Source organism: Cololabis saira, chromosome 4 (genome assembly GCF_033807715.1).
Source record: "Cololabis saira isolate AMF1-May2022 chromosome 4, fColSai1.1, whole genome shotgun sequence".
Taxonomy (NCBI): Eukaryota; Metazoa; Chordata; class Actinopteri; order Beloniformes; family Belonidae; genus Cololabis; species Cololabis saira.
Genome location: NC_084590.1, coordinates 37,257,451 through 37,272,520, shown reverse-complemented (window position 1 = coordinate 37,272,520; position 15,070 = coordinate 37,257,451). Strand labels below are relative to the sequence as shown.

The window sequence follows — 15,070 nt, the reverse complement described above, 5'->3', positions numbered from 1 at the left end:
TCTTCCTGTGCAAAGAGAAAATCCCCCCCTGCAGGTGGTTTTGGACCTCGGTTTGATCACCAGTGATCACCAAGGAGACAGCACGTTTCGGCATGTCGCATGGGAGGAGGAAGGAGCTGACCCGAACATTATACTGGCTGAGGGGGAGCTCAGCTGTTCATCACATTAGTCCTTTATACCTACAGTATGATATTCACCCACCAAATTTACCCTAGCAAACTCTGGACTTCATCCCGCGACTATCTCAACGCGGTAATCCATGGGACACCATCCCGAGTCCCATCCGTCAACAAAGTTGATTCCACATGTTTATACGGTCATACATAACGTCAAATGTAACTTTTAAAGCAGTCTTTTGGGAACAGTCAGCGTTGTGCTTCACAGGAAGTTCACAATGAGCAACACCAGCTGCTCGGCTCTGTTTTCAGCTCCACAGAAGGCCAAAAACGGTTCTGGTCTGCAACTCTGAGTCACTTTGTTTGTTATAGCAACAACATTCGCAGTGTTTACTCAAAAAACTTTTAAGTCTTACATTCACAAAAATCAAAAACTCCATGGTGTGTTTTGTGTTTAAAGGGGCAAATATAACACAACGGGACAGGAACTGTGTGTGTGTCTGAGCTCTGCGACGCTAAGCTAAAACAGGGCTGCCTCGTCCTTAGAGTACTTCACTTTTAACTTTTTAAAGTCACAGTCTGAGGTATTTTGCCTTTAGGTGATGAACATTGAAAAGATAAATGATGAAATGGATTTCAGATGATCTTTCATTTCTTTTTGAGGATCAAATATCACACTGGAATCCCTTTGATGTCTGTGTAGGTAAACTATGAGAGATGGGAAATTCCTTCAGGTGACAGAGCTCACAAGGTGACAATGTTTCCACGCCAACCATACCCACTGACTTCACTTTGGGACGGATGCAGGATAATGTAATTCCATTTTTTACTTTTCAGTTTTGCAATCATCCTTTAAAAATTAGACTGTTTAGCTCGCAAAATCTGTCTTCATGTTTTTGTGGTGCAGTTCACAAAAACAAAGAAACCACACTTTCTGACGTAGTGCTGGCGTCAGGACATCAAACCTAAACTGTTTACAGCTATGTGCTCATGCCAGCTAGTGCAACGTCAATAAAACGCAATGAAAACACATTTGGACAATTAACAAACGCTGGTTTTCAGATGAACTGAGTGGAAAACCATAATTATGCCTCATATTTATTACTTGGGCGGGGCCTAAATTTCCTGTGACTAAATGGCTGAGTTTCAGCACATCGCAGGCAATGGAGGGAAAAACCAACCAAGCCGCTTAACTTGCAGTCAGAGAGTTATAATATGAAAATAAGGGCTTAAACCTTCAGCTGCTACTACTCACTAACTCCATCCATGTGTAATTTAAGCTAGTGCCTTTAAATCTCTAATGCACACAGTTACACAGTTACTAAGACAGGACTGAAATCAAATGTAGAGATGTACCAATCCAACTCCTATAAATAAATAAATATATATATATATATATATATATATATATATAGTATTTGATTCATCCTATGTCTAGCTAAACTACTATATTTAATTAATGTACAAGTACAATAAAAAAAGCTCTTATCGCTCTTTTATAGATCTTTAAAATTGATTTCCATTTTATTGTTTTAGTCAGCATTATCAATTACCGTCTTTGGCTGGATCACTGAAGTGACTGTTATTCTACACAGATCTCCACAAAGCAAGTATGTGGAGCTGATTGATACGGCAGTGCTAGCTATGCGGTTGTAATTAAAGCTGGTCCTAAATCAAAACTAGATAGTCGTTTAGATCCTGCAGCTGCTGCTGCTGAGCACAACATTCTCTATTTTGACTCAGCTCATTTCTTTCTCCTGAGATCCCTTCCTCGTGGTTGATTTCATCAACAGACCATTCATGATCAATGTGCTGCTACTGACTAATGGTGCAAAACTTTAACGTTAACCTCAGCTATTAAAGGATTTAGCCATCCAAATGGGGTGTTCTGGGTCAGGAAATTGCTACATGTGAAAAATCAGCCAAACAGATAGCTTGGAAAAGTTGAAGTGGTGGTTGACTTGACCTGCGTTCTTGGGTCATTCTACCTCATACCTCATAATATGTTCAATAATACTGAAGACATGTCAGCATACTTACAGTGATCCTTTCATCTCTGTCATCAATATTGATGCCATCTTTTTTCCAGGATATGGTGGGTTCGGGGTGTCCGCGAGGAGGCTGGCACTCCAGGACTGCGGGCTCTCCAGCTGCCACGATCACATCTGCAGGGTTTTGTCTGAAGTCGTCACGAAGAACTGAAAGAAAGCGGAGGAAAATGGATTATTAACAAATGGTCAACTTGTCCAATTTTAATAAAAGGCACAGCAATATAAAGAGTCAAAGAAGAAAAGAAAACCATAAGAAAGCTGTTGCTACATTTAGACGGTGAGGACAGCTGCTCTAAATGTATGTTTCTAAGTTAATAATAAGTTCTCAACAGTTAACACATTTGGGCAGGATTATAATATTGACTGAATATAAAGAATATTATGTCTGCAGGTTGTGCACATTACATTGGAACCTGCTTCTCCGTATGTTCTTACAGCATTTGAAACCTCAGTGGCTTTTATCAGTAGTAATGACCACTTCAAAAAAAGAAATTATTGCAAGTACTGAAAGGAAATTGGGGCAGACAGCCAGCAAAGTGTCACAAACTGGGAGTCAAATCTAGGCCAGCTGCACGACAACTGCAGCTATTGCACATGGGGCACCTGCTCACCCACGTCAGCGATCTGCTGCCCTGACCTGCCTTTCTGTTGACAAAACCACACACAGACCTGCAGATCGTTGATCCTGTGCATACATATACATTCATTGTACGCTGCCCATCACCTCTCCATCATCACTCCGCACTCACACACCCATCCTAGCTTGACACGATTGAAAATTTGCATTAGATCCAATCTGCCACCGCCGTCTCAGTAGAACGAGATATGGTTCTTATTTGCATTGATTTTTTTTCGCCTGGGTGTGCTTCAGAAAAAAAAACGTGACCTAGCCTTGGATTGTGATTATGAAGATACAAGAGGGCCACTGCTTGTTGTTCTTGGGTCTAGTTCATTGATTATAATTTGAGGGCGAATACATTAGGAAACAATTAACTGAGCAATTCTGATTTTCATTTTGGGCTGGATGGAAAATTGCAAAAAACCTGCTTGACATAAATCATTCATCTTCTCGCTCAATCAGAATATCAAATTAGCATCATTACTGTAGGGTAACCTCAAGAAAGCAGATAAAAGCATATCAACCGTCTGAGTGCAGGCGAACTTCATACCTGCGGTGTGAAAGATAACGTGGAAGTTTAGCAAGAGAAGAGAAAGAAAACACAACAAGGATCCTTCTGCAGGCTGTATGGCTGATATCTATTTTAAAGCTCCTCTTTATGTTCGTTAGATGTATGAGAACAATGCATGCATTCAGAAAAATCTGGCCACATGCGTCATATGTACACGCTTTCATATACGGTCTAAACATTCGTATCTATTCTCTTTGTGTTTTGGAAATAAAAGTAAGCTTTTGTTTTCCGATCCGTGCCTTATCTAATGTCACAGGTCAAAGTCGGTCTCACTAAAAGACCTCTAATGGTATTGACAGCCGACAAACTCCTGACCAAAACCTTTAAGTACTCAGGGAGTCTATCCATACTTTACATTACATTTTTACAGCCCAAAAAAAGTGGGCTGTAAAAACCTCCCCAGTCCTTTTGTGCACGACCACCTGTCTACGCATAAATAATTCATGGGAATAGGATGACATTCATCAAAGACTAACTTATACAATGCTACAGATATTTCATGTTGTTGTAGTTGCCATTAAAAAGGGGATCGTATGGGACATCCAGGGATTTATTCACAGAGCGCTGCTACTTTCAAAAAGCAGTTACATGTGTGATGCTGCAAATGAACTCGTTCTGCTCCGTCTCAGCAGTGCAGCTGCTCGGCAAGTTCATTCAGTAAGGTTAACAATGGACCGAGTCATTCAGGAATGCAAACACTAAACACCCAAAGCATAAAAGCTCCAAGTCCATCTGAAGAAACACCACGTTTAATTGTATCAGCAAAACCAATTGAATCTGCGGAGGACCGTTGTAACAGTCAGCCTTCGAGTAGCAAAGCCGGTCAGACACTGAACATGATGTTGCAAACTCTGACTCAGACACTTCGCTATTTGGTTAAACATTGAAGAATTCAGCAGTTTTGGGTGTGGGTGACAGCAGAAAAATAAATGCAAGCGTAAGTGAGCCCGGTAACTTCTAATACAACATCAAATGCAGGCTGTTTACTCTCAGTTGGGTCTCCATCTTCCCTGCTGGTCTCCATGTAATTTTTTAGCCAACATGCACATGCATCTGTCCCTCTGGAAAATAAAAAAAAAGGATGTGTAAGGAGAAAAAGAGGAGCGGGGGGGGGTCTGGGGTTGTCCCATATTGACTAATCAAAGGCCCGAGGGAAAGCTGGCATCATTCGGTATTTACACCGACAGCCAAGTGACCTCCAGGCCTCCTCTATCTGCACTCACTTCCCCATCTCACTGCCCTCTCTCCTTCTCCAAACCAACACCTCTTTGTTATAAACACAGCTGAGTGCAGCACAGCAGACAGCCCTGAACATCTGCGTGCTGGAAAACAAATTCCTCTGGGATGGAAGCGGAGAGAGCACAGAGGAGACAGAGGCAGCCAGACAGTCTGTCAGACAGACAAATGGGCCCAGGTCTGGATGGGGTACTAAGCCCCAACTCTTTTGCCAGAAGCCTTGTCAGATCCGGAGCTGTGGCAGAACCGGTTGCCTGTGGCCCCCCCTGGATTAAACAAGGCATCTAGCATCTCTCCATCCTCTGCACATGCCCCATAAGCTCTTGCTTACTCTTAACGTTACCATTCTGAGACGCTGAAATGAAAAAAAAAAACAAAAGCTCTCACACTGCGCGCTGTCCTCGGCGTGCATGTGTGTGGCTCGGGCCGTATCTGTGTTTGGGATAATGAGCCTCCTCTACCATTCTTTCTCTCTAGTGAGCCTGCAGCTGTCCCCAAGCAGATAATATTTCCTGGGCTATTAACAGGGAGGCCAGACTCAGTGTGTGTGTGTGCGTGTGCGTGTATCCGTGTGCACAGAGCAAGATTTTCAGTTTGTAGCCTAATATGTGGAAATGGGCCAAAGTCACAGGTCCAGGCATGAAGACGCCTCTTTGTCCATCTTGGATTTGTCTAAATATGCTGATGACGGGACGGAATAGAGTGGATATCCGGACCTGGACTGATATCAATATGCTTTGTCAAGGTAAAAAGATCTGTTCTGCTCTGCATTTCCTCTTTTCTCAAGTGTCGGAACGAAACACTTTTTATCTCATCTGGCTGACATGCTCTGCTGCAAGACAAACAGCTGACTGTGCACAAGGCAACCGTATTTACTGAAACAGAAGTTTATATCATCGTCTCAGTCATCTCTCGGGGCCTCAGATGGCTCCATTAAGGCACGCTGTACTGTACTATAATATGAATCGCTCCCAGGACCCACGGTAGCAAAACAAGAGCTGCGCTGATGCTAAAGCAATTAGCCGCCATCATTTCTTAAATCCAATCTCCCCCTCTACTCTTAAAGGTCAGCTGGCTGCTCCAGCTCCGAAACCTTACAGGTTCATCACCCGCACAAGCTATCCCCTGTCCGCACACTCTCTTCCACGCACATGCAGTCTTTTTCCTCAGGAAATTGAAAACAGATGTTTAAATGTCAAATTAAAATGAGATTCCCGTGCTGCCCCTCCAACATTAATGAAAATAAAGACTTAATGCCACACACAAGTCAGGGTGGGAAGATCAGATGAGCTTTGTTCTGAGGAAATTAAACCAAGTAAAACAAGCTCCCCACAAATCTTTGGAAGGATACAAAAACAGACCCGCTGGGGAATTAAAGGTTTATCAGAAGGCACATGGACGCAATCCTGCAGAGACACACAGCGCAGCATGGGTCTCGCCTCTGGCTTCGGATTTTTGCCTTAAAACAGGATGGACATGGCTAACGCTGAAGCTGGGTGAATGATGAGACCAGGGAAAAGGACAGAGGGAAAGAAAAACAGTAGAAGATAAAGCAAAGAGTAAACTGTTCCCATTCTGTCTCCCAGTGGAAGTTCAAGTTCAACTTTAAATGCTTCATAAGCTGGAAAACATTCGGGATGTCAGGGACACATCGACTCTTATTCGAGGGTATTAGTTGGGGGTGAATGCACAGTACTTTGAACATTACGGAAACATCAAATAGCATGGCAGCCCGAGATATTCATTGATAAAAGCTTTAGCTAAAGTGGCAGTCTACTTTTTCTCCTATCCCTTTTCTCTTACAGATAATTTACTGTCAAGGGATCTTCATGATTCTCTAATAATATGTTTGGGTCTAAAATAAGAGTAGTAGCATGGAATTTAAGTTATACAACCTCAAATTAAATAAAAAAGTCTACGGGAGGGTACGGATGATTTCAAAAGGAAAATACAGTTATCCCCACTTCTCAGGGCTGCGATACATTCCAACGACGTTGGACCATCATGCAGTGGAAATGTGTGCTGTGGTCCGACGGGTGAGCAGCCCAGAACTATTTTTGGTTACATCAGTGTCCTTTAAGAAAATTAATTGACGGCAGCATCGATGCAGCAAAAAATACATCACGATTTTAAAGCCACATAAACTTCTACAAATTTCTATGAAACAAAAAAATGAAAAAAGCTAATTCTGCACATTTTAGAAGAAGAGGGGATGTCTATAGAGCAGGTAGGCCCGCTTTACAAATATGTCCTCTCGAGAGAAATTGTGGAGAATCCTAAAACCAGAAAACAAAAAAAGGGACGAGACAACTTGATTGATTTGTTAGAAGGAAGGGCAAACATAATAAACTGGTAAACGTTTATCCATTACACTTTTTTGTTTGTTTTGTGATTTTAAACCTTGAAATGGAGGAAGGGATTTATTTCACAGTAAATGAATGCAGAGCTGGGTAGAGTAGCCAAAAATTTTACTCAAGTAAAAGTACTGTTACTTCAGAATAATATGACTCAAGTAGAAGTAAAAAGTAATCATCCAAATAATTACTTGAGTAAAAGTAAAAAAGTACTTGGTGAAAAAACTACTCAAGTACTGAGTAACTGTTGAGTAACGTCTGATTTATTTTTTTAACACAACCATTCAAACAGACAAAAGTACAAAATAATCATCTTCAGGAAAATTAAATAAATAAAATAAAATTAATGAAAAATAGCTTAAATTAAAATAATCTTAAAGTAAATTCAAGTACTTTAATAAATAATAAAATAAATAAAATAATAACAGAATAAAAAAATAAATTAAGCACAAGTAGCACGAAATTTCAAGCCTTTGTACTTTTCTCTTTTAACCAGAACTAGAACAAGCCCATGAACTTATAGAAACTCTGTGTGTGTTTGAGTCTGTGTAAATGTGACAAAACACGCAAAAACAAACATTTTTCCCAAAGAATCACCCAGTGATGTCATGAGATTGACGCGTACACGGATAAAAGGGATAAAAGAAAAGTAACAGCTCAACGTAGCCTAATGTAGCGGAGTAAGAGGAACAGTTTCTTCTTCACAAATCTACTCAAGTAAAAGTAAAAAGTATAGTGATTCAAAACTACTCCTAAAAGTACAACATTTCCCAAAACTTACTTAAGTAAATGCAACGGAGTAAATGTAACTCGTTCCTACCCACCTCTGAATGAATGTGACGAGAACAAATCATGACATAAAGTATGTCAGGTTCATGTTGTCTGTGATACAATACAAGTCACTAGTCTGAATCAATGATTTTCATTCATATTCACAGCTGCTCAAAGTTATTCCCCACTTTCTTGTTGTGGTCCAATAATAGATTTATGTACAGTATCATTCGTGTCAAGATAATTCCAGAGCTCCTTCAAGAGCGATTTCAATGCCTGGAGCAAAGATTTGCCTTATTCCCAGTTCATGCTGTACTCGTCCATCCAAATGCCCGCTACCTCACCTCCAGCCCTGGCATGTGAGGCGCACCCCTTTCCTTCTCAGTCCTGATGCATCTCCCACTCTGTCTTGTAATTTCTCTCTCACCTCTCAGCATGTGACCCTATATTACATGTTTCTTAGCTCACACACATTGAAGAGCTCACATGAAAGGCAGGCTTTGGTGTTTTAACCCATGGCACCCCACTGGAAAGGCGGTTGCAGGTGGATGAATTGCCAGAGGCACGAGTACAGCAAGCATGTCTCTGCCCTGCATAAATTTGTAGTTTTGCTGGTGGATGTGAAGATGTAAGAGGACTCCTACGGTCCTCTGGAGAAACACCGCCTCGATCCTCCCTCAGCCTCTCTTGTTCTTCGCTGACCCCACCGCCAGTGAGATTGAGATTCAGACGACTCCCCTCTCCTTCTATATCTGCCTCTTGTTTCTATCCTTTCAGAGGATGTCTTCCTGCCCACCCTGCAGACACTCGATCCTCTCGAGTAATCCAGCAGCATGCACGCTGCACCAAATATACCCATAATACTGTCAAAGGAGGATGACCAGACACGTCACAGCTTTGTGCACATGCATGCATACAGAAATAAAACTGACAAGCAGTGATGTTGAAATGATGATTCACATCACTATTAAGCCATCACACACTTTCCACTTCTACATGATATGTTCCACTAGGATTTAATTTAGAGATTTCTAATTTACGTTCAAACAATAGATCATTCTGAAAACAAATGAAGCTCTCTTGACAACTGTGACATTCAGTGAGAGGTCACATCTGCAGAAACACATTGGTTAAAATTGTTCGACAACCTACGTGCCTGCATGACCGCAAGATATCTTGTGGACACCCGTAAATATGTCAACAAGCGCAGACACTATTACCCAGCTAGCCTTTGGGGTTTGCACCTGCACTCCCCAGACGCCACGAGGTCAACGTCAATACATAAATACAACGTTATGTCACTGAACGGACACAACGACCCGATTACCTCCTGTAAGAGCCAACATTCATCCAGTCATTAAGTAAATAAACAAGCTCACACAGAGCCATGGAAAATCATGGCTTTTTTTAAACCTACTGAAGTATATACTGTTTCAGAACCCTGGCTTCAATGCTAATAGAGAGTAAATAAGCAGCTTAGTTTGTGCTAGACGCGACGTATTCACTTCAATTCAATTAAAAAATACTTTATTTATCGTAAAGGGGGGATTTAATATTTTGAAGTGGTGGCAGCTGGGATTCTCTCGTTGGAATAGTGCTAACAAACAACAAGCAAAGTTATTTTGACCTTCATTCTTAGCGCTCAGTTTAGTTAAGGTAACAAAACACTAGCTTATGGTTAGGAAGATACATGAAACGGGTGGCAGGTGTTTCTTGAAATGTACCAGTGGGGTCATTGGCATGGCAATTGAATACATACAAAGTGGACATGGTGCAAACTTTAGAGTAAATAAAATAATACTGTTTTGGTTCATGAGACAGTGCTTTGATCGGCACCAAGGGAATGACCTTTAAAGATAAGCAGACGCAAATGTAAACCTTGTCCTGTAGGGAAATGAGTCAGGCTGTCTGTGACGACTGAAGGTGGGGTAGATTTATGGGAGTGGAAAAGGCATTTATATCACACAGGACCCAAGCGTTTACAGCTTATACCTGGTATTGCCAGCCAGCAAGTGTCCCAAAAGAGGACATGTCTGCACTCGCCCTGCAACAGAGAGGCCTACAGAGTGCAGAGGATTCAGCCTCTCATGTGCACTAGAAACGAACAGCAATTACGCCAGTTCATGAAGAAACACAATCAATTCTCTCATACACAACACATGAAGGAATTTTGCTCCACAGCTGCACAGACAGAGTAGTCATTGAGTGCATGTGTTTGTTTAAATGACCATAACTCTTCCCGTCAGGCCGGAGGAGAAAGACGGAGTTTGGCGGACAAGGCCAAAAAAGCGCGGACGGCAGCGGGGAGGCAGGTTTATGTGAGTGACTGAGTGACTTGGCACCTCATAGTTCAACAAACAGTGCCTGTTTGATTGGAGGACCGAGTTTGGCTAAAATAAAGAAGTGTTTGAGTGCCGGGGCTGCACCGGCAGGAATGTAGAGGAGACAAAAAAAACTGAACTTGAGACCTATTTTCTATCTAACTCTGAAGAAAAACTTAACATTTAAGAAAAAAAAAAAATCTAATCCCATAAAGTCCTCATGGGAACGCCAGAACACACAATGCAAACTGTGTACCAACATCTGCGTGGAATTATCACATTTAAATTTAATGACTGAAAACACTGAGAAGCCATTTGTAGCTTTACAAGCTTCTGATATATCAACCCATACCCTATGACGACATATGAGAGTGATTTTAAAGCCGCGGCAAATCCGTTTTGAGCCCGGTACATGTTGTGGAAACACAGCATTAATCACCGTGTTTACTAAAAGTACAGAGAAAAGTGTAGTTTTCTCAGTAGGTGCAAGTAAAGCCAAATAAAAATTCCTCAGTTTCAGAGCAGAAAGCTGATGCCAAGGCGAACTCATTCTGTTTCCATTCCTCAACAGTGCTTTAGGAATGGTTCACAATGCTGTAAAATGATAATGAAGGAGATAAAGGTGGGAGTAGCAGGTAAATAAACATACTTTACAAGCAACAATTTGCACCTTTCCAACCTTTCCACACATGAAACTTCAGGACACAGCCTGAGTTAACACTAAATGATTTGACATAAAAGAAGCGTGGTTATGACACGCTCACGTTTGGCACCACTAGTACGACTTGACTATTTTTGGATACAATAGGTAACGAGAGTAAAGGACCTCTTTGGTGTTTTAAATGAGTATACGGGTGGAGCTGTGCAGCCAACTCCCTGAGGATGAGGGGGAATGTTCGCTCCCTCCCTGAGGAGGACAAACCAAGAAGCTTTTAGTAACTTGGCTCTCACCATTCATTGTACAGTTTCAGGCCCGTAAGCCTCTTTCATACAGATAAAAAAAGAGCAGATGTAACACTACCACACACACAAGCAGGTACACCTGTAAAGTATGCACGCTCATTATGTCACTCTTTCACCCACACAAGCTCAACACAGACAGTTACAATGTGGCTCGGTCTCAGCTGATAACTTTCTCTAGTCTAAAAGCTTCTTAGCAAAATGTTGCAAACGATACAATGACAATGAAATGTGACCGTCAAGTCTGTAAGGCATAAGAACTATTATCAACTCATGACAAAGCTCAACAATCTGTCAACATTTTTACTGAAGGAAAAGTCAAATCTGCTCACAATGTGTTTGAGTACTTGCAAATAACACCGATTCTCTGTTGTTGCAGCGATGACTGACATATGACAGAGCAAATTCATTAACCAGTTACCACCTTGATTGAGTCTGAGTGAGTCAAGTAGCGGTCGCTCCTGCGAGAAAAGCTCATTACAAGTTTTGTGCATTATGCAGAAAAATTAGGCCAAAGATTCTGGAAATAGAAAATGGTGATTTTCTTTCTTTTTTTCAAAGATTGCAATTCTTTAGTCCTATGATGTGATCAGAAATTGGCTTCCTTTGAAGTAGAGAAGTTTTTAGAGATGGATAATTTAAAAGCTGAACCCAGATACCTGCATGCTACTTCTTTAATCAGGACTTATTTTGCACATTGGGTGAATTGTTGATTCATGAACCCTCTTCTCTTTCGCTGTGTGCGCCTTGCTTCTTCCAAACCTGTGCTGAGTGTAGGCTGTGTGACTCTAAGTCTTCACAGTGTAATTGGATTTTGCACAACACACAACTGGCGCGGATGTGCAGACAGAACATTTGTCACCATGAATGCTCACTACAGTAAATCCCTTTACCGTAAGAAAAGCAGCTGTAAACACACCAAGAGCAATGTAATCTCGTTACTAATGACTTTTAGATGGTTTGGCGTTACGTCAGTAATGTTTTCTGACGATATCTTTACTACGAGCTGCCCTCCTTTCTGTGTGGCCCCACCAGCTAACCCTCTCCCAGCATCTGCAACGATGAGGACCTTATTAAAACAATCTTCCCAATTAACATTCCTGGCCCTTAGAGCCCCGTCTGCACCCCCGGACCTCCTTCACTGCTCCTTCAGACCCGACCCCTCCTCGTTTTTATTATGACAAAGAAGCTGTGTCGGACCCAGACCAGCCTACGGGACCCCTGAATAGCGGTGTTGAGAAAGGAGATGTGAGGCAACTTGTTTTCCTTCCTGCGGAACCGAGATCCATGTGCTTGTCTGTTTTTCCATGCTTGTTTGTTTGTGTGCTCTGTGAATGAGGGACAGAGGCGGAGCACGCAGCAACGGTTAAATGAGATTAGTACCAGCCAGGATGGCACCGTCATCTCAAAATGCTCCTAATTGAATGTGACATGTATGGATATACGCTCATTTGTGGAGGGTGAATAACTCCTGCTCCTGGGTGGGAGGTTGTCCCCTAACAAGAGCCTGTCAGCACACTAACTCAGATGATGAGAGAAATTAAATCCATAAACGCAGCGTGTTTTGCCTGCGGAGCACACGGCCTGCCCCTCATCAGAGCGTCGTGGAGCAAAACCATCTGCTGCAAATCTTTTCACTTCAGTATTATTCTGAGATCTCACGGTCAGATAATGGGCGTTGCTCAATCTCTTGCTCGTCTTCCCAAAACAAAGGTTTATTATCCACAAACAGAGCAGACCGATGCGGCGGTATTATATGGCAGTGCTGTGCAAACAGGACACGGTGGAGGGAAGGAGATCCTTTTGTGCGCCGAGACATGAGATGTTTACAGTGAACGTGCTTCGTGCCAGCTCCTGCCTGTCACGGGTCAATCGGACCTTCCACTGGCTAATATTTAACTACTTCCACTTGTGCAGTACAGTATGGGAGAGTCTGTTTGAGTCAGCACTTATGGGCTGTTAGCTGTGTTTGCTTGTGTTTTAGTTCCTTGTAAATGACTCTGCTGCCACTCTGTTTGGACTATGCCTTATTAATGCGTCCTTAATGAGATCCAGTGGAGCATTTAGGGTAGGGACGTCTCTGTAGCACATGTCAAACAATGTAATTTAAAGCAGAAAAAGTTAGAAGTCCCCCTTTCATCTAAAATGAGTGTAATGGAAATCTCATCTTAATACACTTAGTTTCCAGCGAGAGTCTAATTAGATAGAGGTTTAGGAAACAGTAGGAGAGAGCGATTGTTGTGGAAAACAAGCGTTTAGGTCCGGGACAGGGACTGTAAACCGGGATTACATCAGCGCCTGTTGTGGAGGTGACCTGGGGGAGAGTAATATGATAACTGCTGTGTGGGGGGAAACAGGCAAGCTCTGAGGAAAATGGGGAAGGAAAAAAAAAAACACAAGGGGATCCAAATGTAATGTTACAGCAGATCCCTCAGCATTTCGTCATGGCCACTTTCATTTCCACCATCCTGATCCCTCTCCAATCACTTTACCAGGCACAGGGGAGACAGGGGGAGGATGGAAGGAAGGAAGAAGAGATGCATAGACAGGAAGAGGTTGAAGAGGTTAAGTAAAAGTGGGGGTCCTCCCCGAGATATAAGGGCACAGGAATGTTAAAGAGCCTGAGACAAAGCAAATAAGGGGACTGGTATCCAAACATGTGCTGCGGCTCTGGAAGGGGCACATCTTTCTCTGATCAGCTGCCGTCCCCATTTCAATGGTTTCCACATGGACTCTAAACTCTCCCAGATGGGCCCTGAGAAGATGAAAAGATGCCCATAACCCTATCTAAGAGGGGATCTGTTACAGTGGGAAGTGATACCCAAAAGAATGGATGAGGGAATGCTGTCAGATATGGGGTGCCAGAAATACAGATACAGAGTTCAAGTTTCATCTCCAGCACTTGCCGAACAAGTGAGTTTGTTCTCCCGAACGATCCCTGCCAACACTTTGGCGATATTGAATTTCACTGCACTTGTCAACTTGTCAAACATGTAAAACTGCGTATTGCTGATGCCAAGGAGAAAGTTTTGCAAATGCGCCAGAAATTACCCTGATCCCTGTGAAATTGACACTGTGTTCGGTTTCAAGACTGATGTTAAGTCCTGGATTTTCCAACTTTAATTTTTCATTCGATGGGTACACAGACAAAAGAAATGTTATGTTATGGTTTTTCCTCCTTTTGTTTTATGGGATATTTTGCTACTGTTAACATGCCTGAAACATCTCCGCCTGCTGATTTACGCCACATTCCCCTCGGGTTGGAGGCTAAGCCCAGCAGCATGGGAAAATTAGATACTTCACCAACGGGACTTCCAAAATATCAGGTAGATTTATAGAGGTGGAAACGAAACCTTTTCCTCCTCCGAGGTGCTGTGTGATCCTTGCAGAGACTCCCTGAATTTAAGCTTGGCAGCCTGTTAACGGCGTGATGAACGGAGAGAAGCAAGCATGCTCTGGTTGCAGATATCAAGTTCTTAACCGTCTCTCTGACTCCCCCCGAACTCAAAAGCTGGCTTTTACTTCTACTTGGTAAGGTTTTTTTTTATGATTTAACAGTTTGTTATCACTGTTACACAACATAGAAACAGTTTTGAGTGTAATCCAACACTGAAGTCAAGTATTTTCTGAATGATGAAAACTAATCCTTTAAAATAATTTCTGTTAAAATGAAATTGTGTAATGTTGTGACGTCATTACAATGTAATGAATAGCTATACATGCAGGTGATGTCTGTCATGGCGGTGACATGGAGTAAGACATTTTCAAAATACATAATACGACTGAGACATCGCTGAGAGGGGATATGTGCTGGCTTGACTGGACTTTGAAAGAGAATATTAAATAAAAGAGAATATTAAATACTGGTCTAGTATCTTCTCAATCCCATCCCCTGCAGGCTCTCCGTGTAATACAGTTGCTGATGGATCTTCAAAACATCCTCATCTGAAAATGTATTATGTGAACATCTAATCACATTCCTTTGACGGTCAGTCATTTTGGGTAGCAAAAAAAAAAGCCATGGGTGATGTGAAACCTATGAAAAGCACAATATAATGAAACTATTAACCA

The 15,070-nt window shown here is 42.1% G+C and overlaps 1 protein-coding gene across 6 annotated transcripts in view; it reads right to left on the bottom strand.

Moving 5' to 3' along the window:
- The window catches only part of robo1 (roundabout, axon guidance receptor, homolog 1 (Drosophila)), a 229,927-nt gene that overhangs the window by 46,882 nt on the left and 167,975 nt on the right, over window positions 1-15,070 (bottom strand). For all 6 annotated transcript variants that reach the window (XM_061719659.1, XM_061719662.1, XM_061719658.1 and 3 more), the window contains one exon: window positions 2,157-2,314. In XM_061719659.1, coding sequence (XP_061575643.1) covers window positions 2,157-2,314 — 158 coding nt within the window. The remainder of the gene's footprint in view (window positions 1-2,156; window positions 2,315-15,070) is intronic.